Source organism: Enhydra lutris, unplaced genomic scaffold (assembly GCF_002288905.1).
Source record: "Enhydra lutris kenyoni isolate GAN:26980312 unplaced genomic scaffold, ASM228890v2 scaffoldscaffold9, whole genome shotgun sequence".
NCBI classification, from domain to species: Eukaryota; Metazoa; Chordata; class Mammalia; order Carnivora; family Mustelidae; genus Enhydra; species Enhydra lutris.
Window position 1 is genome coordinate 8,634,325 of NW_019154093.1, and position 27,546 is coordinate 8,661,870.

At 42.7% G+C, this 27,546-nt stretch overlaps 1 protein-coding gene across 4 annotated transcripts; it reads right to left on the reverse strand.

The window, feature by feature from the left end:
• Positions 1–27,469, reverse strand: LOC111143430 (MYST/Esa1 associated factor 6). Of its 4 annotated transcripts, none has more exons than XR_002640329.1 (8): positions 27,378–27,469; positions 26,020–26,135; positions 23,160–23,247; positions 22,966–23,011; positions 8,513–8,705; positions 4,010–4,067; positions 3,349–3,382; positions 2,451–2,815 (listed from the first exon to the last, which is right to left on the reverse strand). XR_002640329.1 is itself a non-coding variant. In XM_022497169.1 (8 exons), the coding sequence occupies exons 1-8, from the start codon at positions 27,465–27,467 to the stop codon at positions 2,807–2,809; spliced, it is 606 nt and encodes a 201-aa protein (XP_022352877.1). In that variant the 5' UTR covers positions 27,468–27,469; the 3' UTR covers positions 2,451–2,806. The 4 variants fall into 4 exon arrangements, 3 of the variants coding, with proteins under 3 accessions (XP_022352878.1, XP_022352879.1, XP_022352877.1); XM_022497169.1 differs by lacking the exon at positions 4,010–4,067 and adding an exon at positions 4,173–4,202; XM_022497170.1 differs by lacking the exon at positions 4,010–4,067 and having other exon boundaries at positions 1–2,815.
• Positions 27,470–27,546: the final 77 nt, after the last annotated feature.

Sequence of the window (27,546 nt, forward strand, 5' to 3'; positions counted from 1 at the left end):
GAGTGTTTCAAAACAGCGTATTTACTCCTTTCAAAGTTAGGCCATTTAAATACTTGTTTCCATTCCTTTATTCACCACACAGGTTGCAGTATCAACAGTCCTCCTTGTAGGATACTTACAGAGTACTCTCTAGCCCCCAAAGGCTCCATTTCTCAAAGCATTCCAAAGGCCCCCAAGACGCGGACAGCAGCACTGAACTCCCGTGCCCTCGGCCTGCCGACCCCGTCCGACTCCCGACACTTCCCTCAGGCCCTCCCGCTGGCCCCAAAGAACAAGCAGTCCTCTCCTTTGCGGGTTGTCCCTGCTCTCCATCTTCAGCCTGCAGGGTCTGACGCTATTTAGAACATGCGGAGTTTCAACAAAATAAACGATTTCTCAGCCTCGGGAAAAGCAAGCATACTTGAGACTCCCTTGGGAGCTGTACAAACACCATCCTCCCAGGAGAAGACATGAAATAGAACTACCACGAGTCTGGATTTTGTTCAGCGTCTTATAACCTCGAACAGGAGCTAAGGGCAACTTCTTCCCGTTGTGGAGATAAGAAGCCTAAAGGCCTAAAGCAAAATACTATTCCAGACCCTGATAATCCGGTGAAGGCCTGCCTAGAAGGAAGTCCCTCTCATGGGTCCTGGCAGCCACTCTGGCAGGGTCACTGGTCAGGTCTGAGTCTTTCAGACCAACTTAGTTAATAACCAAAGCGACAAATATCACAAGCATGGTAGGCATCTCTTGGGGTTTCTGCCCAAATGTCTCCAATTTAGAGAACATAAGCACTCCCTCATGTCTTAAATATCTTTAGTCTGTGGCCAGCTTACAGGAAAACTTGGGAGGTCCCCTAATCAATGACTGAAAACTTTACAGAGAAAATAAGTATAAAGCAAGCAGCCTACCTCTAACCATGATCATATACATACATGTGTATTCATATACACAGGTATGTTTTTATATAATATAACTTTTTAAGAGCAATCCCACCAGATCTCAAGCAAATGTCAAAACTATGAGAGAAATATTCTCAGGTTTGCTGTGCGCTCTCCTCTGGGCCACGGAGACCACAGGAAGCCCCACTTTTCTCTCACAGGAAAGGAGAGAAACTGACAAAGGAGGGTATAGAAATCTTCTGGTCCCCATGGTTTTAAGCTTTATAATTGTTTTTTTTTTCTTTTTTAAAGGATCAATCTAAATATAAGAAACTATTTTCTTAAAAACCTTAACATTGGAGTTCTTGCTACCAAAGACCTCTAATTAGCCACAGAGTCAAAAAAAAAAAAAAAAAGTTTATTTGAGAACAAGAGTAAAAGCTTTTGCACATCTGACAAGGTAGACTCGTTCTGCTAATAGATGCCATCCGTATTCAGCTCTACCAATATTATCACAATGGAACATACTTGTTCTAACAAAGATATGGGCCTAAGTCAAGGACTATGACTAGACAGCATCAAAGGAAAGATGGGGCCCCAAATCTTATCTCCTAGACTGATTTGCAACATGGGATTTCAATCAAACACTCCTCATGCAGTGGTTCTCAAACCTGGCTTCTCATCAGAATCCCAGGGACTCTTTGGAAGGAAATCCCAGCCACTAGACTGCACCCCAGTCGGAGTCTCTGGGGGTGGGACCCAGGCACCAGCAGGTCCTTAAGCTTCCCAGGTGACTCCTGTGAGCAGCCGAGGTCAAGCCCCACTCCAGAGGCAGATAACATCTCAATGAACCGGCAAGCTCCCCAGCCCGAGCAGCCCTGTGAGGTAGGGGGTCTGCTGGGCATTGCTGGCTCTCGCAGATCCCATCTCTCACTCTCCTCAAGAATTCCAAACGTTACCGGCTCTGGGGGTAACGCTGAGCCTTTCCATATACCTTAGTGATTTTTAGAGCAATGTTTAATCAGGCAGATACCAGCAAAGAAAGAAAAATGGAAAAAGGAAGAAATTTCCATAAGGCATGATACGAATAAATAAAATAAGTGAAAAAACAATCTCAGGTTTAAAAGTAAAGCATGAGAAGTCAACACCTGTGAAATTTTATTTATATAAAAGAATAAAAATATCTATTTTAAAAGGATTGATTTAAACTTAGGTTTTTCAGCTTTTCCTGTTCCTTGAACATGAAACTGCTTCCAACGCAGAAAGATTTAAGATAGGTAATTATTAAATAAACCCTCTTTACCTTCCCCCTGCAAAAACACAGAGCCAAGTTCCTCATTTTCTTTATGGTAAACCAGATTCTTTTCAGTTAAGAATACTGGCAACGGCATGAAGCAGATGATCAGATATGTTGGCAGGAAGGTATGAGCTGTACAATGGCATTACAAAAAGTCCCCAAAGAAAAGAAGATGGTAAAAACAATAGAAAAATAATAAAACACAAACAAAATAAGAAAATGCCCGATATTTACAGCCTCCCTCTGAAACGTGACCTACATTCTACCTTCAGCATAAAACAAAACCAGAGAACATTTCTTGATGGGTATCACAGATGAAGCTGGTGCCAGCCAGTTTGCGGGGACACATTCATTCCAAGAAGGGAGAAATGCAGCGTTAGCAACTTGCTGGAATTATAACCATATCTTGGTCTTCTTGCAGTTCTGTTACTAAAAATGACACACAGTAAATGATCCAATGTGGTCTTACAGAAATGACTGGTCACCACGTTTCAGAACAAACTATTCAGAGTCACAGGCACTGGGTCTGGGAAAGCAGAGGTGGATGGCTGCACACTCAGGTGAGGGATATGTATCTTTGTGAGGTTGGAGGAGGGAAGCAGGGCTCTACAGCCTGGAAGCTTCTGCAGCTTCTGCACTAATGAGTCTTCTAATAGTCCTGAAGAGAGAAAGAGAGAGTCCCAACTTACTCTCAGAACACTAGTTGGAACCTAAGAAAATAATCCATCAACGGCCCTGCTAGGGGATTGTTCTATAGCCAAAGATTCTAGTCCAAATATAATAGACAATATTTCACACCTGAAACATTAATTCTGCCGTTATTAGGCCCCCTGAGCTCACCAATCCAAAACAAAACAAAACAAAACAAAAATAAAAACAACTAGTATTAACAATTCATTCTTTAATCAAAGGGAATTTTTCTTCAGTAAAAATGTGTGACCCCTCTCTCTAATCAAAACAAAACAAAACAAAAAACACAAAACAAGAACCAACCAAACAACAACCAAAAAAAAAAAAAGGCAAAAAAACCTAAGTAACCCTTAAAAGTTGAAGTATATCCAACTGGATACCCCAGCCTTTAAAATGGAGAGTTGTAACCTGAGATTAGAACACTCAGCTCTGAAGAGAACACATTTTTCTAATCATCTACAAAATCACCAGCCTCTCTGAAATGGTCTGGCTGATACTTACAGCTCGTGGTTTTTTGTTTAACTTCAGATCAATCCTGTGATAGAAAAGATAAAACATTTGCATTTTAATTTACAGAAAGAGGGGCCAGGAATCAGCTACTGCATAGGGCACAAGCTATAACAAAGACTATTTGGTTAAGTAAAACCCACATTCTTCATTAGACTATGTCATATTTAGTTGCTTACCCAGATATTATTAAGCAAGTATTTAAAAATATAAGCAGATACTTTTCGCCACAAGGCAAACTTAGATGACAAAAAGAAATACACAGCAGTTATGAAAGCCATATAATTTAAAAACTATTCAAAACTATGCATTAAAGAGATTGGACTAAGAGGGCATGCTCTATGTTAATGTGTTAGCTTTGTAACTATATCACTGATAATCACTGAGACACATAATGATTAAGAACAGGAAAGAGACTAGGAGTTTGTATTTCTGGACATGAAACACAAAAGAAATTAAACAAATTTCAATTTTTAAATCTTTCCAAAGCAAAATATCAAGATCTTAAACTATTAATCTCCTTATGAAGCAAAGCCAGAAAATCAATTTAAATGTGAATTAAAGTAAAGGTTATCTATTTTTAAAGAAATTAAGATGCATAAAAGTGAAGTTTACTTAATTTTGCTTATGCTTAAGTTATTAAATAAAATGTTACCTCCATCACGTTTTTCTGTTTTTAAAAAAAACTTCCCAGCCTAACCTAATATACATACCTACAATTAAACAGATAAACTATGGGTTAGAAAGGTCTCAAAAAGGCATATTGGTGTCTACACACTAAACAACACAGCACAAATACTAATTCAAATCAAACTTACTCAAAGTCATAATCAAACATGCCAGACGGGCTGAGGGGCAGCATTTGAAAGGAAGAAAGCAATAGAAATTAATATACTAATTGAATAAATTAGTCGATTAGCCACCCTAGCAAGATTCATAGAAACAAAATCAGCTTTAAGAATCTTAAGCCATAAAGTTTCAAACATCAAAGCACCAAAGATTCTGTGGTTGGGAGAGTCCCTTCCCTCACTGGATTTCGTATCAGAAGAACAGACTAAGAAAGGAAAAGTTATTGCATTAGAAAACGAGGTACCTGCAGGCCGTCTATTAGCTGCCAGATTCAGAGTTAGAACTTTTAAAATACGTGATTGTAGTGAAAAATATAAACAGCACATTAGAAGAAATAGAGAAAGAAGGGTTTAGTCATATAATGAAAGGGCGCTTTAAAGATAGTACTAACAATTCAGCACAATACACTTTGACTAACATGAAAGATAAAAACATTATACATTTTTAAAAGAAAACATTCTGCAACTTTTAACCCAAGTCCTAAGTTCTAAGAATGTCCAGGAAACATGGTACTCTTTTTCTAGAGCATTCATCCTAGAAAGCCAAGGGTCGAATGAATAAACTTTGGTGACAGTCTTGTTCCAGAGGACTGCACGGTCCCATCACTTTGCCCCTGAACTGGTGATGGCAGGTAACTGTTTATGTCAGGGCTAGGATTAAGAACACCCAAATCTACAGCCCCCGCCTCCCCCAGGAAGACAAAGGAGAGCCGACATCCACAAGCACCTGAGCCTCAGGGATCTGGAAGGAACAGTGCAGGGGAGGAGGCTGTTTAGGGCATCACTGCTAACAGGCCACGGTCTGGGCAGACCTCCAAAGCAAACATTAGCCCTGAGCATGACTCCAGCTCTTTGGCTGGCTCCAACACCTTTCACACTGTAGACAGGTGCTGAAACCATATGCAAAATGCTCTATCTTCCTCCTGGCCCATGTTTGCAAGAGTGAAGCTGGAAGAAAGCGTAACTTCACTATCTCTTAGGCAACCGCCTCACTTAAGTCATTTGTGGAAGAGTACGCAGCATGCAAACCAGGAACCATCAAAAATTTAACTTTTCAGGGGCGCCTGGGTGGCTCAGTGGGTTAGAGCCTCTGCCTTTGGCTCAGGTCGTGATCCCAGGGTCCTGGGATCGAGCCCCACATCGGGCTCTCTCCTCGGCGGGGAGCCTGCTTCCTCCTCTCTCTCTGCCTGCCTTTCTGCCTGCTTGTGATCTCCCTCTGTCAAATAAACAAATAAAATCTTTAAAAAAAAAAAAAAATTCAACTTTTCAGGACACCTGGCTGGCTCAGTTGAAAGAGCCGGAAAAGACTCCTGATCTCGGGGTCGTGAGTTCGAGCCCCACGATGGGTGTGGGGATTACTTCAAGTAAATAAAACTTCAAAAAGAATTTAATTTTCAGCCTAACCTAAATTTGTTCACAAGTGAGACTGTACCTACTTAATGAAAATGTCACAAACTACCTAGAATTCTAGAGTTCTGTGTATTAGTAAAAACCTCTAAGAGCAGCTATAAGTTATTATTTCTACTTTTTTCTTTAAAGTCACTGGGACTTATTATTCAGATAACATATAAAATATACGAATTCAGAACACTGTGATCATTTATGAATGCTAAAAATTATTTGACATATGTTCATATTCCTCAAGAGGACAAACCCAAAATTTACTACTTTTTGCTACGGTATCGTATTCATTTCCACTTTGCTTTACTCACCCCTACACAATGCCTGGCACACAGCAGACTTTCAGACATCTGTTGAAATAATTCACTATCGACTTTCTGAGAGTATCTGGGGCGTGGCAAGTTGGGAGGAGAAACAAGTAGGGCACTGAATGCAAATGTACACACGTGTGTGAACAAAGTGCTCCACTCTCCACCCTTCCACAAAGACAGGAGTCGGGGACAAGGAGTTTGGACACTTCCTGACTGAAGATGGTAGGAATCAGAGAAACTTCACTGGCCCCTGAGGTGCCACTCTGGTGCACTGAACATTTTTATATAGAAAGAAGGTAAATCAGCTCGACTCTGCTCCCTTGGAGCATATAGGCGCCTACGGCCAATGGAAAAGGCAAGCCAGGTATTATACCAGGGGGATGACAAAAGGATCCTGGCTTTCCAAACAGAAAACACCATTTGTGAAAGCAATAAATAATACCCATCTTTATAAATCCTTCTATTTTTCTGGAAGGAGTTAGCTCTAGGAGCCAGAGGAAAAAAGGGTAGGAAGGAGTAATGTTCCTATGGAAATCTACTAGAAACCCACAGGAGGAAGTTAAGTTCATGTCTAATTCCCTTTTATCAGTCAGCTGATCATGGCATTAAGAAAAGGGGAAGTATCACCTACAATGAACAGTAGCTACCTACTGAATCACTAATGGGAAAAATGTCCCAGAAACTTTCAAGGAATTGTCCCCCTATTCTAGACACTGTGAAATAGGAAAAGAATCGTTACTTTAAAATAGCACTGGAGTGGGACGCCTGGGTGGCTCAGTTGGTTAAGCAGCTGCCTTCAGCTCAGGTCATGATCCCAGCGTGCTGGGATCGAGTCCCACATTGGGCTCCTTGCTCACCAGGGAGCCTGCTTCTCCCTCTGCCTCTGCCTGCCGTTCTGTCTGCCTGCGCTTGCTCTCTCTCCCTCTCTCTCTCTCTGACAAATTAAAAAAAAAAAAAAAAAATCTTAAAATAGCACTGGAGTAAATTTAATAAAAGCAACATAGAACATGACATTTAAAATTACCTTAACAATTTAAAAAAATATTTTAAGAGTCTAGCTCCCTGCTACTGCTTGTGATGAGCTAGCATTAGGCCTACCGCAGTGATCAAATAGCCTATAACCTTACTAATCTTAAGATCTTGCTATTTCTTTACTGCAGTCATGAGATTGGCATAGTGATTTTTGGTTTGCAGGAAAGTATTAAACAGTGATCTTGAGTCACTCTTTGGAGGAAATACTATTTCTGCAGTCTAAAAACCACTGCCACCACTGACAAGAAAAATTCTTTAAAAAACTAGAGAATCTGGGGCGCCTGGGTGGCTCAGTGGGTTAAGCCACTGCCTTCGGCTCAGGTCATGATCTCAGGGTCCTGGGATCGAGCCCCGCATTGGGCTCTCTGCTCAGCAGGGAGCCTGCTTCCTCCTCTCTCTCTGTCTGCCTCTCTGCCTGCTTGTGATCTCTCTCTGTCAAATAAATAAATAAAATCTTTAAAACAAAACAAAACAAAAAAACTAGAGAATCTGCTGATGCCTAGGAGGCTTAAACCAGTTCAAGTTCATTCTGTATTACCGCCATGTGCCATGACCACGAAGCTAACAACGTGAATGCCTTGGGTGTGTGAAGGAATATCCCACAGGTCTGTAGAGCAACCCAGCCCAAAGGGTACTGGAGGACAGGGAACCCCGCCACACCTTGCCTGCATCCGTTCACCTCAGTATGTAAGCTCCCAAGAGGAGCAGGACAAAAGCCAGCCTATGGACACCTGGTTTTCACGCCTGCCAGAAGACAGTTGGAAGTCAGGGAAAGACTGCTCACTCTAGAAGCTATGCATCCCCCTCCCTGAGTACAGCTGTACAATTATGAGTTAATAGGCCCTGGCATTATCATACAAACCCCAGGCAGAGTGTAATGCTAAAATCCTCTCTGGGTGACACCTGACCTCTCTGTCCACTGATGTCATTCCTATCTCATTACGCACTGTAAAATACAAAAACAAACAAAAACACACACAGTGGACGAACATTATCTAGAAAGGTACTCTCATATCTTATAGACTTTATATTATTCCTCTCTGATATCTGAAATCAGCAATTACAGAGATGTATAAAACAAAGAAATCCTAAGCAATCAAACACTTGTATTTAAAAAGAAAAAAAAGGCCTGTCAGAGATCAGCTCTGTCCACCCACAAGGGAGTAAGTGTAAGCAGGGACCAGGATTAGGAGCAAAAGACTCTCTCCCACTTGGCAGCTTCCCAACATGTACGAGTGCCATATTCAAGTCCTATTCTACAGACGTCCCCTTTTCCTCCTCAGATTTAATATGGAATGAAATTCTTTACACCAGAACAGTGAGAAGGCTGTTTTCCTTTACCGACCACCCATTCCTTGCCACCCATTACTTGCCCACCCATTCCTCCACTGGAGAAAACTTCGCCTGTCTCATTTGGACCAAAGCAATTTCTCCCCACCTGCAACAGAAAGATGGCACCAAGCCTGACGCGTTTTTACCCTAGTAAAGCCCCTACGCAGCAATGATCATGGCCGCTCTGGGCAGGGGAGTAGGGGCAGCGGAGTGGGGGAGGTCCCTGCCACTGACCTGTGTCGGTTTTTATTCTTTCGTTTTTTATGGCTGCTGTGATGACTCCCTGAGGAAGTAGAAGAAGCAGCCTTCTGAGGCTTCACTCCCTGCACAGATCCGTCCAGATCCTCAGGGTCCTCCTGGCTGGGCTCATTCTCCTGATTGTGGAAGTCTGGAGAAGTATCACTTTCCGTCCCACTTCCTGGCTCCCCTGGAGGGAATAAACACAAGTCCCAGAAGCATCAGCAGCACTCCTCAGGCAGTCTGTCTGTCAGCCAGGAAACATGTTGTTGAGCACTAACAGATCAAAAAAGTGACGACTTCCCATCTTCCAGGACCATACATTCTAAGTGACAGGAAAATACCTGCTGTCAGAGAAGATATGTGCAGTCAAAGCATCAAAATTACCAGAGTTCCAGAAACTCAAGGAACCTGAAACAGTATAACCAGAAGCAACCTACCTAAGGACAGCTGGGGGATGGGACCATATAAGCAGGAGTCCCTCCTCTTGGCTGCATAAAGGTCACTTAAACAGCAAATATACTAATGGGATTGATGATTATACAAGAAGCCTGGGTTCCTTCCCCAAATGGTACAGGAATCCTATCAAGGGGGAGCTCAAGAGGACAGGAGCCTCATTATTCTGAGAAGTCTTAAGAAAAGTATTTAAGGGATGGCTGGATGGCTCAGTCCGTACGCATCTGCCTTTGGCTCAAGTCATGATCCCAGGATCCTGGCATTTAGCCCTGCACTGGGCTCCCAGCTCAGTGGGGTAACTGCTTCTCCCTCTCCCCCTGCCTGTGCTACTTTTCTGTCAAATAAATGAATAAAAATCTTAAAAAAAAAAAAAAAAGTATTTAAAAAGTGGTAGTAATACTCTTCAGCTGACATACATTCCCAATTTTAAAATTCTTTTTATATATTAAGCAAATTCAAAAACAATTTGCATAAATATGTATTTTTAAGAATAATTACATAGGGGTGCCTGGGTGGCTCAGACGTTAAGCATCTGCCTTCCACTCAGGACATGAGCCAGCATGGGACTCCCTGCTCCATGGGAAGTCTGCTTCTCCCTCTCCCCCTCCCCCTGCTTGTGGTCCCTCTCTCACTGTCTCTCTGTCAAATAAATAAATAAAATCTTAAAAAAAAAAAAAAAGGAAAGAGGGGCGCCTGGGTGGCTCAGTGGGTTAAAGCCTCTGCCTGCGGCTCAGGTCATGATCCCGGGGTCCTGGGATCGAGCCCTGCATCTGGCTCTCTGCTCAGGGAGCCTGCTTCCCTTCCCCTCTCTGCCTGCCTCTCTGCCTACTTGTGATCCCTGTCAAATAAATAAATAAAATCTTAAAAAAAAAATTACATATATTCTAGTAAAGGTATACCTATTTTTTCCTGAAAGGAATTTCCTGAAACCATAACAGATAAGGATGGAAGAATATACTTTGATTTGACTCAACTACTCAAGGAGCCCAAATATGTACATGGTTTCTTTTTCTTTTTATTTAATTTTTGTACACTATCAGTTTCTAAAAACTGTCAAAAGCGGTTATATGGACAACAGGACCAGGGACCAGTTTTCTTCTTTTTATATCTTTGTATTATAAAGTGCTGGGAGGGGACTTCAAGTTGAATCACACATGGGCACAAGAATAAAAGAGAGACAGTCCCCAAAAAGCAGAAGGAAGCAGTGGAACCAGATCTCAGAAATCACAAGACCATATTTTTTAACATGTCACGAGTGCAACAGAAGAGGGAGCTCTACGGCTATGAAGCTAGAAAAAGTATGCTGATGAATCCTGCTCCTAAACCAATTTCATATAAAAATTGGAAAACAAACTTCAAAACTTAGTACCCAAAACTACGGTAACCACAACTGCGGGTAAGAAGAGACATACAGATCAACAGAATTCGAAGTCCAGATAAAACCTTTACAGTTAGGGTCAAATGGCTTTGAAGGGTGATGAGACAATTCAATGAATCGTATTTTTGATAAATAAGGCTGGGACAAGTGGACATCCTCAAAGAAAAGAATGAAGGCTGGCCCCTAACTCACACCACACACAAAAATTAATTCAAAATGTATCAGAGGCCTAAATGTAAGAGCTAAAAACATAAAACTCTTAGAACCCACTTGATTAGGTAAATGGTTTCTTAGGTATGAGCACAGAAGGCAGCCTAACAAGAAAAAATACACAAGTATGTGGAGAAACTGGCACCCCCACACATTGCTGATGGGAACAGAAAATGGTACAGCCACCTGGAAACTGTCTGGCAGTACCTCAAAGCCTAAGAACAGACTTAACAAATGATCCAGCAATTCCACTCCTACGTATATATCCAAGAGGAATGAAAACAGGTTCACACCAAACTTGTCATGAATATTCACAGCAGTATTAAACCTAGTAGCCAAATGACCACTAACTGATGAATACATAAATAAAATGTGGTGTATCCATACAATGGAGTACTATTCAGCATTAAAAAGAAATGTAATAGTAATACATGTTTTGTTTAGGGCTTTTTATTTTTCCTTGGTGTGATTATAGTGGTAAGAGCCTATCGTTTATAGAACTACCATAACACGCAGCAATCCTATTTGTGGGTATTTATCCAAAGAACTGAAATCAGGATTTTGAAGAGACACCTGCACTCCCATGTCCACTGAAGCATTCATTATTCACATTACCCAAAGTATGTGGTAAAACCACCTAAACACCCATCAATGGATGAATGGATAGAGAAAATGTGGTATTTATATATATACAGTGGAATATATTATAAAAGTCTCAAAAAAAAAGAAGGAAATCTTGTCATATGCTACAACACAGATGAACCAGGAGATCATGTTGAATGAAATAAACCAGTAGCAGAAGAACAAATACCGCATGATTGTATTTATGTAAGGCAGCTACAACAGCCACACTCAGGGAAGCAGAGAGTAGAATGGTGGCTGCTAAGGGGAAGGAGAAATGAGGAGTAGAAAGTTTCAGTTACACATGAATAGGCTCTAGAGATCTGCTGTACAACACTGTACCGGTAGTTAACAATACTATAGGAGGCACTTAAAAATCTGTGAAAGTTGGGGGAACTTGATGGCTGAGTCGTTAGGGCACACAACTCTTAATCTCAGGTTGTGAGTTCAAGCCCCACATTGAATGTGGAGCCTATTAAAAAAAAAAAAAAAAAAAAAACTGTGGACTTATTTTTAACTTTTTTTTTTTAAAGATTTTATTTATTTATTTGAGAGACATTACAGAGGGAAAAGGAGAAGGTGACTTGCTGTTGAGCAGAGAGCCCGATGTGGGCCTCAGTCCCAGGACCCTGAGATCATGACCTGAACCGAAGGCAGATGCTTAACTGACTGAGCCATCCAGGCACCCCTGTTTTTACCACAGTCTAAAAAACCTATCATTTGGAGAGACCTAAGAAACATGCATACAAGAAAATGGTAGGATGTCTAGGATTTTCAATGTAACATAGGAGGTGGAAGTGACAATAGGGGTATGGACGGAGCACTGAGCATGCTCTGGGATTTGGGGCAGTGTAATGGGTACACAGGGGTTTGGTTTTTTTACCTTATTTGTATAGATTCAAAAATTCACTTTAATAAAGAGTTAAAAAGTATTCACTTTTCCCTGTAGTTTATTTCAATATCTATAACAGGCCCTCCCAATATAAGTGGTGATACTCTTTTTGGAAAGTCTAGGGTGTTTTCCAAAAACCAAAAACCAATTCCCTGATTCTCCAGACACCAACAATTTGATTCCGTTCTAATACTTATTACTGGAGTTAGGGCAGACCCACAGGTTAAGGGCTCAGTCCCATAAGCATGCCTCCCTCACTTCAGTCCCAAGTCCCAGGCCTCTCACACTTCTGACCAATGAGCTATATAAATCAGGGGGTACCCTAAACTCCTTCTTCAGGTTTCATAATTTCTCCAATAACCCCAAGAACTCAGGAATATGATTTATTTACTATTAATTGTCTGTTATAAAGGCTACAACTCAGCAACAGCTAAATACATAGGGCAAGGTATGGGGAGGAGCGGGGAGCTGCCATGCCTTCTCTGGGCACACCACCCTCCTAGCACCTCACTTCATTCACCAACTAAAGCTCCACAGTTTAGGGTTTCAGTTCTTTTTTTTTTTTTTTTTTTTTTTTTTTTAAAGATTTTATTGATTTATTCAACAGAGAGAGAGAGAGAGATCACAAGTCGGCAGAGAAGCAGGCAGAGAGAGAGGGGGAAGCAGGCTCCCCGCTGTGCAGAGAGCCCGATGTGGGGCTCGATCCCAGGACCCTGAGATCATGACCTGAGCTGAAGGCAGAGGCTTAACCCACTGAGCCACCCAGGCGCCCCTCAGTTCTTTTTTTTTTTAAGATTTTGTTTATTAGAGAGCATGCACGCATGCTCATGGCAGGGCGGGGGCGGCAGAGGGAAGCAGACTGTCCACTCAGCAGGGAGGCTGATGCAGGGGCTCAATCCCAGGACCGTGAGATCATGACCTGAGCCAAAGACAGATGCTTAACCGACTGTGCCCCACAGTTTAGAGGCTTTTAAGGAAGTTTCATTATGTAGTCATGATTAAGTCATTGGCTACTGGTGATTAACTCAGTCACTAGCCCTCCTCCCCTCTCTGAGTTTCGGGGGAGGGCTGAGAGTTCTAAGCCCCCATCCTTCACACTCTCTAGGGGCCCCCAAGCTCTCAGTCATCTCCATTAGCGTTCAACAATTTCTTCTGTATGCAGTGAATACTAGTCATTCTTATCACTCTGGAGATTCCAAGGGTTTTAGGCGCTGTGTGCCAGAGCAGGGGACAAAGACCTACTATGTACTTCCCACCACACCACAGAAAGTAACTGTGCCGTATTTACAAAAATCACCCTTTGACACAATAATGCCACTTCCGGGACACCAACCTATAGAAATAAAAAGCCCATTACACACAAGCTAGTGTACGAGGAAGTTTCCTGCAACATTGTTTATAGTGGGGAAAGTGGAGAGTGTGAATGCGCACCAAGGGGAGGAGGCACAACCAGACTGCTGGGTATTTTCAGCATTTGAAAAGAATGTGAGGTTGTAACAATAGCTAACAGAGTCCTAACTAGAAGCCTGGCCTGTTCTATACCCTTTACATACATCGTGCCTAAAGCCCTCACAGAAACCTCTGCAACTATGATGACCACTTACAGAGAAGGGAACCGAGGAGGCTGGAGTTTAAGAAACCTGCCCAAGGTCACACAGCTAATAAGAGAAAGAGTCGGGATTCATAGTTAAAGACAGTTTGGCTCCAAAGCCCGCGCTCTTCATCACTACTCTATGCACTTCTATCCAGATGCATTCAACCTGCAGGGGCATAGGTGAAAAAGCAGATAAAATGTACTGCTGGATCCAGTGTCTTTCTTTTTAAAAAGGAAAATCTCAATAGATGCAGAAAAGCATCTGCCAAAGTACAGCATCCTTTCTTTTCTTTTCTTTTTTCAAGATTTTATTTATTTGACAGACAGAGATCACAAGTAGGCAGAGAGGCAGGCGGGGGGTGGGGAAGCAGGCTCCCCGCTAAGCAGAGAGCCCGATGCGGGGCTTGATCCCAGGACCCTGAGATCATGACCCGAGCCAAAGGCAGAGGCTTAACCCACTGAGACCCAAGCGCCCCCACAGCATCCTTTCTTGATCAAAACTCTTCACAGTGTAGGGACAGAGGGTACATAACCGGCTATCAAAAAAGTCATCTATGAAAAACCCACAGCAAATATCATTCTCAATGGGGAAAAACTGAGAGCTTTTCCCCTAAGGTCAGGAACACTGCAGGGATGTCCACTATCACCACTGCTATTCTACATAGTACTAGAAGTTCCTACCCTCGGCAATCAGACAACAAAAAGAAATAAAAGGCATCTGAATCGGCAAAGAAGAGGTCAAACTCTCACTCTTTGCAGATGATATGATACTTTACGTGAAAAACCCAAAAGACTCTACCCCAGTACTGCTAGAACTCATACAGGAATTCAGTAAAGTATCAGGATATAAAACAATGCACAGAAATCAGCTGCATTTCTCTACACCAAGCAAGACAGAAAAAAGAGAAATTAAGGAGTCGATTCCATTTACGATTGCACCGAAAACCATAAGATACCTAGGAATAAATCTAATCAAAGAGGCAAAGAATCTGTACTCAGAAAACTATAAAGTATTCATGAAAGAAATTGAGGAAGACAAAGAAATGGAAAAATGTTCCATGTTCATGGATTGGAAAAACAAATATTGTGAAAATGTTTATGCTACCTAGAGCAATCCACACATTGAATGCAATCCTTATCAAAATACCATCAACTTTTTTCAAAGAAATGGAACAAATAATCCTAAAATTTGTATAGAACCAGAAAAGACCCTGAATAGCTAGAATGTTGAAAAAGAAAACCAAAGTTAGTGGCATCACAATTCCAGACTTCAAGCTCTATTATAAAGCTGTAATCAAGATAGTACAGTACTGGCACAAAAACAGACACACAGATCAATGGAACAGAACAGAGAGCCCAGAAATGGACCCTCAACTATATGGTCAACTAATCTTTGACAAAGCAGGAAAGAATGTCCAACGGAAAAAAGAGTTTCTTCAACAAATGGTGTTGGGAAAATTGGACAGCCACATGCAGAAGAATGAAACTGGACCATTTCCTTATACCACACACACAAACAGACTCAAAATGGATGAAAGACCTAAATTTGAGACAGGAATCCATCAAAATCCTTGAGGAGAACACAGGCAGCAACCTCTTTGACCACCCCCACAGCAACTTCCTAGAAACATCGCCAAAGAAAAGGGAAGCAAGAGCAAAAATGAACTATTGGGACTTCGTCACTATAAAAAGCTTTTGCACAGCAAAGGAAACAGTCAACAGAATCAAGACAACTGACGGAATAGGAGAAGATATTTGCAAATGACATATCAGATAAAGGGCTAGTATCCAAAATCTATAAAGAACTTATCAAACTCAACACCCAAAGAATAATCTAATCAAGAAATGGGCAGAGACATAAACAGACGTTTCTGCAAAGAAGACATCCAAATGGCCAACAGACACATGTAAGTGCTCCACATCACTTGGCATCAGGAAAATACAAATCAAAACTTCAATGAGATAACACCTCACACTAGTCAGAACAGCTAAAATTAACAAGTCAGGAAATAGCAAATGTTGGTGAGGATGCGGAGAAAGAGGAACCCTCTTACACTGTTGGTGGAAATGCAAGCTGGTACAGCTACTGTGGCAAACAGTATGGAGGTTCCTCAAAAAGTTGAAAATAGAGCTATCCTATGACCCAGCAATCGCACTACTGGGTATTTACCCTAAAGACACAATGTAGTGATCCGAAGGGGCACGTGCACCTCGATATTTATAGCAGCAATGTCCACAACAGCCACACAATTGAAAGAACCTAGATGTCCATCAATAGCTGAATGGATAAAGGAGATGTGGTGTGTGTATACACACATGCACACGCGCGCGTGCGCACGCACACACACACACACACACACACAGGTATATCATGCAGCCATTAAAAGATGAAATCTTGCCATTTGCAACAACATGGATGGAACTAGAGGTTATTATCCTAAGCAAAATTAAGTCAATCAGAGAAAGACAATTATATGATCTCACTGATATGAGGAATCTGAGAAACAAAGCAGAGGATCATAGGGGTAAGGAGGGAAAAACGAAACAAGATGAAATCAGAGAGGGAGACAAACATAAGAGACTCTTAATCTGAGGAAACAAACAGGGTTACTGGAGGGGAGGGGGGTGGAAGGGATGGGGTGTCTGGGTGATGGACATGGGGGAGGGTATGTACTATGGTGAGCGCTGTGAATTGTGTAAGACAGATAAATCACAGACCTGAACGCCTGAGACAAGTAATACATTATATGTTAATTAAAAAAAATTTTTTTAAATAATAAAACCCTTTTAAAAAGTCCTGGAATAAACAAACAAAAAAACCCCCAAAAACAAATAAACAAACAAAAAAAAACCCCTCCAAGTGAAAAAAAAAAACAAAACCCAACTCTGCGTCTGCGTGTGTGTGTGTGTGTGCGCGCAGTGTGTGAATGTGCAGGTGGCTGTGTTAGGATGATATCAAGCTGTTAATGTTGGTTACCTCAGAAAGTTGGGGCTGAAGTAGAACACGAGGTAATTAACCTATTTCATATTCACCTCTAAATGGACTGAATAAAATCAGAATATAATCCTTTCCTAATTAAAAAAAAAACCTCTAACAAAATATAAAAAGATGAGTCTAAAATGGAGACATATGATCAGGACAGCCTTCTTCTCCCATAGCCACTCCTGTTTTTATGTAGGTTAAAAAATGTCATCTCTAAAACTGCAAACAGCAGAGGCAATGGTGAGAGAGGGAACAGGCTGATGGGGCATGAGGTCACAAACGCTTTGGATCATAGACAGGGTGACAGAAGGGGCACAGGACTGAGTAGGGGGCTGGGCAAAGGAAGAGAGGATGAACTAAAAAGGTGGGAGACAAGTCAGAAAGGTAAGTTAGATACAGCAACTTCTGCCTAAACTGCAATTCTGTTAAATGACATTAGTGAACCAAACCAACCGTTTCCTCATTTTGGACCCGCTGCTATGGGAAGACTGAGTAAATGGATGAGCCGGTCATATTCTGTCAGCGCCCATGGGCAAACACATACAAAAGAGTGTAAAATCGAATCAAAGCCCTGTGAAGGAGAATCCACCTGTGTTACTTCTCTGAAGAAAAAACATCCTTGGCAGTAACCGGTATCCCAAAGGACAGATACGGATATTAAGCACCACGGGAGCCAGAGAAAAAAGAGTGAATTATTCAGGAAAAGCTTCACGGAGGAGGTGGAATTTAAGCTGGACCTTGAAAAATGAGAAGCCAAAATAAGTACAAAATATAGCACAAGTGAAAGTGCAGAGACAAGAAAACACCAGGTACACTTGGGCCAGATGAATCAAAGAACATCTCTTAAGCAGACAGCTTGAGAAATGAGAGGTGAAATAGCACCACAGGGTAAGGAAGAGCCATGAGTGTCAGATTAAGAGATCTGACCTACGGAGACGGTGTGAGATGATGTTTGAAAGAGCTGACTGGTCGCTTAACCTTTCAGACCCTGTTTCTCCACCCGTAAAATAGGAACTCTTTCTCGACACTGAAAATCCCTTAGAGACCAGGCACTGGAGTCAACGCTGGAGCTACAGCGATGCTCCCTACTTTCAAGCCCATAATCTGTATCTATCCTTCAAGAAGTAGCTTTGAGGAATAAATGAGATCAATGCAAGTGGCTGCGTAGTATCTAGAACACAGTTAAGTGTTCAAGTCTCAGTATCCTTGAGATTACAAACATGCAAGTCAAATTCTCAACAGTAAACAATTTGCCGTAAAATAGTCGCTAGCAGGACATAAGATAAAGTCATCAAGTATTTCTAAACAGAGAAGCGACATCAAACAAGGAATGTTTTCTGAGTTCTCTATGCAAGCCTACGTTTTAGGATTATTGGGCTCAAAGTGGTTTATAAGAGGGGCCGCAGCCAGGGAGACCACATTAAACACTGTTAAAATACAAAGCGTGACCACAAAGAAAGAATTTTTATTTATTTATTTATTTATTTTCTATTCTTATTCATTTATTTCTATTTATTTATTTATATATTTTATTTATTTATTTATTTATTTATTTGAGAGAGAGAGCAAAAGAGACAGAACACAACAAGGGGGAGGGTCAGAGGGAGAAGCAAACTCCCTGCTGAGCAGGGAGCCTGATGCGGGACTCGAATCAGAGACTCTAGGATCATGACCCGAGCTGAAGGCAGACGCTTAATCGACTGAGCCACCCAGGTGCCCCAATAATTGTCTTTTCTTGGCTCATGGAAGTAGGAGAGAAGTGAGAGCAAAAGGGGTGGGTTACAACACCCCAAAGTACAGCAGTGAGTCAGTCAACCCTATGATGCTGTCACCAGGAAAAGACACGTAAGTTCATTTCTCACTGACAGATAAGTGAGCTACTCGGCTTTAGAGTAAAGAATGCCAGATTTTGATTAAGTGTAATACACCTAGAAATGAGACACTCTACTTATTTAAACAACAACAACAATAAAACACCTACTGAATAGTGCCAAGGCACTAACTTTGATCAGCACAAAAACCTTAAAGGATGAAAGAAATATACCCAACTAGGCTTCATGCAGCCATTTATTTATCCACTGCAATGATTTAAATGCTGAGGAAAGATCTGGTTTGATGAAAAGTTCAGAGGAGTCTGGTAAAACAAACAGTAGAAACTAGGCTGATCCTTTAAAGGAAACTGGATAAAATCTGGCTGTTTGTTTTTCTTTCAGTAATTTGCATACAATTCCCCTTTGGGGATCCTGCTAATCCACTCTATCATGCTAGTTTGGGTACAGAAGTCAAAGGAAGCAGAAAGTAATGCAGCTTTTTTTTTTTTTTTTTTTAAAGATTTTATTTATTTATTTGTCAGAGAGAATGAGCACAGGCAGACAGTGGCAGCAGAGGCAGAGGGAGAAGCAGGCTCCCCGCTGAGCAAGGAACCTGATATGGGACTCCATCCCAGGATGCTGGGATCATGGCCCGAGCCGAAGGCAGCCGCTTAACCAACTGAGCCACCCAGGCATCCCAGTAATGCATCTTTTTAAAAAGTTTTCGGAATGGTTTGAACTCCAAAATCCTTGAGATCTAAGAATGTGTAACTCAAAATTCTAAGAGAAAAGGATGTGTACTTCATCACCATCAAAAATCAAGAACCAGGAGTCATTCCACAAGATTTGTTAATACAGAAATTCTGAGACAATGGAGAGATTCTGTACAAAGGAAAAAGAGCAAAAGATGAAGCAGACCATTCCTCTTCATGGAATTAAAGCTTGGTTTGAATCACTTGGGTCCTTCAGGGACCCTCAACTTGGTTTAGATGTCTAAACACCCAGTAGAAGAGAACATAAAGTCTTTGGAAGATGGCACCTTCTTCCTCACCCTCAAATTATTCTATAAACACTTGAGGTTACAATGAGCAGTACACAGTCAAAAATAACCAGGCATACAGGAAAATTAGACTTTATGAGAAATAACCAGTGGCAGCAACAGACAACACAAACTCGTCTTGAAGGACTTCAGAGGTTGAAATTAAACACAGAATATGCAACAATCGGGGTCACTCTGCTTAAAGAAGTGAAATAAAGTTTAAAAATAATTTTTTAAAGATTTTTTTTAAAGACTTTATTTATTTATTTGACATGAAGAGAGTGAGCGAGAAAAAGAGACAAAGAGTAAGCACAAGCACGGGGAACAACAGGCAGGGGAGAAGCAGGCTCCCCACCGAGCAAGGAGGCCGATGTGGGGCTTGATCCCAGAACCCTGGGATCATGACCTGGGCCGAAGGCAGCTGCTTAACCAACTGAGCCACCCAGGCACCCCCAAAAAATCAAGGAAAGGTTTAAGAGCAAATCAGACTCAACTAAAAGATTTGTGAACTGGCGGGCAGCCCAGAGGCAAAGACAAGACATGGAAAGGCTAATAAAAGACATAAAGGATACAAGGAGAAAGTTTAACATACATGTAAGCAGAGAAGGGGAAGAGATGGGACAGAGCTCAGAGCGAATGCAGTATATGAAGAGGTAATAGCTGGGAATTTTCCAGAACTGAAGAAAAATACCAAGGCACCATTTCAAGAGGTCCAATGAAACCCAATCAGATAATTACAAAGAAATTCATACATAGGGGCTCCTGGGTGGCTCAGTGGGTTAGGCCTCTGCCTTCGGCTCAGGTCATGGTCTCAGGGTCCTGGGATCGAGCCCCACATCAGGCCCTCTGCTCAGCAGGGAGCCTGCTTCCCCCCCTCTCTGCCTGCCTCTTTGCCTACTTGTGATCTCTCCCTCTGTCAAATAAACAAAATCTTTAAAAAAAAATTCATACTTTCATACTTAGACACACTGTAGGTGACTACAAAAAATCAAGATGAAAATAAACTAAAAAAATAGCAGTAAGGGGGCACCTGGGTTGCTCAGTCGGTTAAGCATCTGACCCTTGATTTTGGCTCAGGTCATGATCTCAGGTTTTTGAGAGAGAGCCCCATGTTGGACTCTGTGCTCAGCAGGGAGTCTGTTTGAGATTTTCTCTCCCTCTGTGCCCCCCTCCCAAAAGAACAGCAGGAGGAAACAGTAATGACAGGTAGTGAGACAGAACAGACAGAACCCAATAGAATTACTTTAAAGGGGCTCTGACCATTTGAAGTGATACACTCCAGTATTTACGTAATTCTCTATTCTAAAAAGAATTCAAAGCAGTTTACCAAGATTCATATAACAAAATCAACTTAAAATGAGACAAGTAAAACAAAGAGGGACAGAAGACTTAAGTAAGCTGGATGCAACACTAAGATTCATTCCCCAAATGCACGCTATATATTTATACTTCCTTGCTAGAAGAGAACCACTAAACATTCGAGCACCTGCACAAAGAAACAGTCCATTACCACATATTCAGTAAAAACCAACCAGCTGTTCAAGGAAAATAACTATTCCTTTTATTTTTTTTTTTAAGATTTATTTATTTATTTGAGAGAAGAGAGAGTGTGCATGTGTGCGAGTGGGGGGAGGGGAGGGGGGAGGGAGAGGAGAGGGAGAGAATCAGACTCCCAGCTGAGTGGGCTCGATCTCACCACCCCCAGAATAGTGACCGGAGCCGAAATCAAGAGGCAGAGGCTCAACCAACTGAGCCACCCAGAGTCCCCTCAGGGAAAGCAACTATTCCTAAAAATCATAATAATTAGTAATGATAGTAAACATCTGTAACATTCTCTTACAATAAATACAGTAGCACATTTAACAGGACCAAAATATAATTCATCAAATGCAACATGATGGGGAAGACCAAGAAATACCACTCTGACATATGCCAGGGACATGGCTCAAATCAAGGGGAAGATCTCAGGGGAACTGATGGCCTACACTGTTTCAGAAAACCTTTAATAGTAAGTGCTTATCTCAGCCAAGCTTCTGCAAGCTGAGGTTTTAAGAGTCATCTCCTCACGAGTATCTAAGTGCAGCCATTCTGTGTGGGTAGTTAAGACCAAAGCCAGACGCTGAACCACCCACCAGGCCAGGAGGAGGATTATGGGCTTTTCGTGAAAACTAAGGAGTCAGACATCATTCTATTTCAACTCACACAAGCGAGGTCCAGGGTGTTCCTTAACCAGTCTTATGACTCAGAAAGCAGACAATACTAGCGCTACATTCTACAAGTGGCAATTAACTGAAAAGAAATAAGATTTAACTTATTTAAGCCAGAGTAAAAGAAAAATCAAAAGGACTCGGTATAATTGATTGGTTGGCAGAAAGGAATCAAAGATGCCTTCAGGGATGAATGAGGGAGAATAGAAATACTATAATAGAAAAACTGAGCAGACAAGTTTTGAAAGAAACAGAACAATTCGGTTTTAGATCAAATGTATGAGCTTGAATATCTGAGCAGAAATGACTAGAAGACATTTTCCAGAATTTTCTAGATATTTAGAAATCTGTACACAGAGATAAAAATCAAAGTCACTGAGTAGTTCTAATTCCCAAACTACCAAAGTGGATTTTCCTCAAATCACTGGCCCAGTGCAAACACAACTGGATCCCACAAGATAGACCACCTGATCATGATCTCAGGGTCCTGGGATCGAGCCCCGCATCTGGCTCTCTGCTTGGTGGGGAGCCTGCTTCTCCCTCTCTCTGCCTGCCTCTCTGTCTACTTGTGATCTCTCTGTCAAGTAAACAAATAAAATCTTAAAAAAAAAAACCACCTGAAAGAAGCACACAGCCAAAATACAAAAAAAGCAGGTTATGTTTCAGAGTGGCCCAGTGCACAGGCAGTGTCCAACACAGATAGCTCCAAAGAGTCTGACTGAGAGAAATAACTGTACAATCTATATCCCATCACTAGACATTAGAATAGAATTAGACTATACGGCTTACCTACAGAGAACGATACAATTTCTTTATGAAGTAAATACTATCTACTCTGTGTTTTATATTTAAGAACACATAGGTACATTCTGTTCCCAGGATGAGATTCTCCTAAGAATTATTAAACTGGGGACATGGAGATTTATCATATATGTCTGAACTTTTCCATGATAAAAGGTTTTCTTTTTAAATTAAACAAACAAATGAAACAAAACAAAAAAACTCCCTAACACTTATCAGCAAGGAAGACATATCTTTGTGTCTTTGAGCAGCCAGAGTCAACCTCTCATGATTGATGAGGCAGGAGGGACATGGTTTCCTCCTCCTCAAAAAAAAAAAAAAAAAAAAAAAAGAGAGAAAAAAGGACATGTTTAAGGAGACTCAAAAGGATTCCTAACTTCTAGGTTGAACAGAAGTTAAATATAAGGGTTATTGTGGCTTAAAAATTAAGTAATAAAAAAGTAAAAAAATAGACTTACTCTTTTCAATGAGCTGATCCTGAACTCCTGCCAATGCACTTACTGCCTAAAAGAAAAAAACCACCCGTTACTAGAAAAATTATCACAGACCTCCACAGAGCACTCAGACAGCTGGGAAAGAGAAAACTCGCAGAAATTTAACTGAGGTGTTCCTCCGAGATGGGCCACAGGAAAGCTCCCCCCACCTCACTTACAGCTGCTGAAGTAACTGAGGATTTACTGAAGAGCCGCTCAGCTTCCTTAAACTTCCGGTTCCTTCGATCGTTTTTGCTATTGGAGTTTCTAAAACACACACAAGAAACTTGTAAGCACCAAGCTGTATCTATGGCTCAAGCTGAGGACAGCCCAGGCCTATGTAAGGAACTCTCTCTCTCATTGTCTCTCTTTTTTAAATTACCAACTTTCAGACGGAAATGCCTCCAACACCGTTTGGATTGACCAAAATGACCTTTACGCTGAATGCCTACACAGACACCAACAGTGGATTCCAATACATGGCAGGGGCTCCACTGTGGGACATTACTTACTTGGTTCCCAGTCACTGTATTTTTAATATGTATTCATTTTGATACTTATTAAAAACTAGCAGAGACTAGTGGTATGAAATGTCTGTCACATAAGCTTAACTGAAAAAATTTAATGAACATGGGGCACCTGGCTGGCTCAGGGGAACATGCGACTGTTGCTCTCCAGGGTTGTGAGTATGAGCCCCACACTGGGTTTAGAGACAACTTAAAAAAATAAAATCCTTAAAAAAATTTCAAAGGACAAATCAGAGTTCCTTAAGGAAATGTTTGGTATCAGTTCTGGGATAAGAAAAGGCCAAGGTGAGTCTAAGACACCCTGTTGGGACAGAAAGCAACAAAAAGCTCAAAGATTAAAGGGTCATGTCAAAAAGGCAAAGGAGGCTCCCTCTGTCTACATGTAGGACAAACCAAGCACTGAAAGGATAATGATGGTCACCAGATGTTTATGATGTACACACTTCTCTGTGTATATTTCAGTAAGTTCAGAGTAAAAAATATGCCTCTACAGTAAAAAAGTGACAGCACTCCATTCCAACACACTGATTTTTTTTTTTTTAATCCACTGGTCTCTAGTGATACTAAAAAGAGAGGGCCAGAGATAGAGAACGAACGGGAGAGAAGATATGAAGGGAAGATTCTTCCTTCCAAATGCCTGTAGTCCACATATAAGGATCAGAATCAGCAGTATATTAAGTGAGTCAGGTAAAAATCAACAGTGGATATTAAAACCACTGAATAAAAACTTGGAGGAGCAATATATTCACACCGTCTAAAAGTATAGTCTCCGATCACAAAGAGAAAAAAATGAATTTTTACAAAGGAGAAATCATACGCTCAAACGTCGTACCAGTAATGGGACAATATGACATTATGTGCCTCCCAATCAAAAAGAGGTAAATGAGACACCAGGCATACAAGTCACTTATGTAACATTTTTGCCAAAAATCCTTAAAGGATCTCTCATGAGGGCACAAACAGAAAAATCTGGAATTGAGGCATTCTGTAAGATAATGTCATGAACAACTTCGCCACCAAAAAGGGTAGGAGACTCTCCTAAATGAAGAGATGAAAGAGTAGTAACAGCCAAATACAATGCATGAACACCCGATGATCAAAACAAGGCAGCAAAGAATGTTGGGGACAATTTGGGGAAATTGAATAGACTACAGTAGGTGATACCATTAGTGTAATGCTAATTTTCTATGTGTGATAATTGTGGTTAGGTAAGAAAAATATTCTTAGGAGGTAACTGCTGACATAATTATGGTCAAAGTGTCATGCTCTGCTTAAATGATTGGCCAAAAAAAAAAACGGGGGGGAGGGAAAATATAACTATAAAGGGGTAGTAGGCAGGAAATCTTTGTGGTGATCAAACACTTCTGTATCTTTTTTTTTTTTTTTAATTTTATTTATTTATTTGATAGAGAGAGACACAGCAAGAGGGAACACAAGCGGGGGGAATGGGAGAGGGAGAAGCAGGCTTCCCGCTGAGCAGGGAGCCCAATGTGGGGCTTGATCCCAGGACCCTGGGGCCATGACCTGAGCCGAAGGCAGACGCTTAACAACTGAGCCACCCAGGCACCCCAGCACTTTTGTATCTTGACTGCAGTGGTGCTTACAGGAATCTACACACAGTGGCAGAACTACACATACACATTGCACCAATGTCAGTTTCCTGAGTTTGATATTCTACTACAGTTACATAAGACCCAACCACTGGGGAAGACTGGGAGACGGGTACATGGGACTCTTAATATTGCTGCAACTTCCAATGTATCTGTAATTATATCAAAATTTTAAAAAAAATTTTTTTAGAAAGGAGGGGGCAGGGGCAGAAAAGAGAGAGAAAGAATCTTAAGCAGGCTCCACACCCGGCATAAAGCCCGCCTTGGGGGTCGATCCCACAACCCTGAGATCATGAGCAGAAATCAAGAGATGGACGCTTAACGGACAGAGCCCCCACAGGTGCCTCTAAAAATTTTAAGTAGAGCTACAGGTGTGTGTCTGTTTATATACATTAGAGAGAAAGCAAATGTGGCAACATGATAACTGATGAATGCAGGTGAAGGGTATCAAGTGTGCACAATACTATTTCAACTTGAAGTGTCTCCAAATTTGAAAATTTTCGAAAAGCTTAGGCAGTTTTCAAGAATAGTTATTACTAAATAAAATTGTGGTATGGTTGGCACACAGGTGTGGCAAACCTCATAAAGGTCAAACTTGTGACTGAGTAGAAACAAATGGAAAACACTCACACAGTGATATGTCGGGTACAGTCATTTGCTGCACTTTGTTTATGCCTCACACAACCCTGTTCCAGGGGCTCGACGTTCCCCATTTCTCAGATGTTAGGATTTGTCCACAGTTACTCTGTGAGGTAGAGGCTGAGCCAGAGTCCAAGCTGAACCCCACACGGCTTTCTACACCACCACTCTACTACTGCCCCCTGCCAGGTTGCTCGCAAGAACACAGTCCAAAAAACAATCGGTAGGGCACAATGCCAACACCACAGGCTTCTGACACTCACTTCTGGTTGGTCAGATACCGATCCCAGCCACGAATAATATTGCCATACATCTGAGTGTCTTCCAGGTAGCTTCCTTCAAAGGCATAGATCTGTCTCTCCAAGTTTGCCAGTGTTTCCTGGGAGATGAAAAACAAGGAAATGGATAATGCCTTTTAAATGCAAAAGTTAACTCTGACCAAACCAAACTCTGAATATCAGCCTTAGACATTCGAGCTCCACTACACTAAGCCACCCCAGTTGGAAAGACAAGACATGGGGAGAGGAAGGCTATTTTAGTCTAAGACAGTCTAGACCTTAGACCTGTCTTGTTGGAGTCCTTTGAGAACAGAAGGGAAGGTACAGGCCTGTCTCTGAAAAAATTTGCAAAATTCTGCATATACTTCGGAGGGCTCGTGGAAAAGCCTGTCAAGAACCGCCCCCCGCCCGCGCTCAGGCAGAACGTGAGCAGTCTCCACTCCCACGCACCAAGGTACTGCTACTGGGGAGAGGAAAGGGTGAGCAGCCTTCCAGCGCCGACTCGCTCCCCTCCCCGCAGGCACTGAGAAGGCCGGCAATGGGCTGTCAGTTGCCATGGAAACCTGGAAGGGCAGCTTCAGGTGACATGGCCCTCCCCGGGGCCCAAGCCTAAACGCGGGGGGGAGGGGGTAGCCACCAGGGTGCCTGGAACCCTGGGTGCCTGTCACAGTTCTCAATTCCCTGGACTGAGTCCTTTCCCCTCGTCTGTCACCTTCTAGATGTTCCCCAAAACATCACAGCCATGCCCGTCAAAAACCCCATCCAACGCATCTCCTAGTCCTCAAAAGGACACGCGCCCCTCCTTCCTCCAAAGGCCAGACTGGATGACTGGGTCCCCATCCCACACCCGCCCCCTACCCCAACCCCTCAGCCCACTGGCAAGCCCGAACAGGTGGCTTACGGTCCCCCAGACACTCCCGAACCCACCCCTCAAAGACCACAGACCTGCCCGCCCTCACCCACCCCGCAAAAGCCAAGGGCACAACCGCCCCCATTCCCAAAGCTCAGAGAAACTCGCCTTCCTCGAGCTTCCATACAGAAGCCCCCACCCCAGGCGCCATCCCTCCTCCACGCCCCCGCCGGCCCCGGCCCCTTTCCCCTCCCCCGCTCCGTGCCCCGCCCCCCCAGCCCGGGCCCCGGCCCTGGCGCCCGGGCTCCGGAGCTGCGCAGCCGGCAAGCCGTGCGGTCGGCGGGCCGCGGAACGCGCAGCCGGCCTCAGGCCGCCGGGCTCCCGGCCGCCCCGTTGCGCCGGGGGAATAACGGCCTGGCGCGATCGGGCCGAGGCCTGGAGGCAGGGGAGGGCGCGGAGCCCGCACCGAGCGCCCCCGCGCCCGGTCCCTCACCGCCAGCTCCTGCTTCCGCTTCACGAGCTCCGCCAGCTCCCGCCGTGTGTCCGGGATCTGCGGCGGCGCCGCCTTGTTGTGCATCGCCATGTTGGGCTGAGGCGGGCGTCGGCGGCGGCGCCAGGCTGGGGCGGTCCCTGTGCGCCGCCGCCCGCCAGGGGGCGCCCGC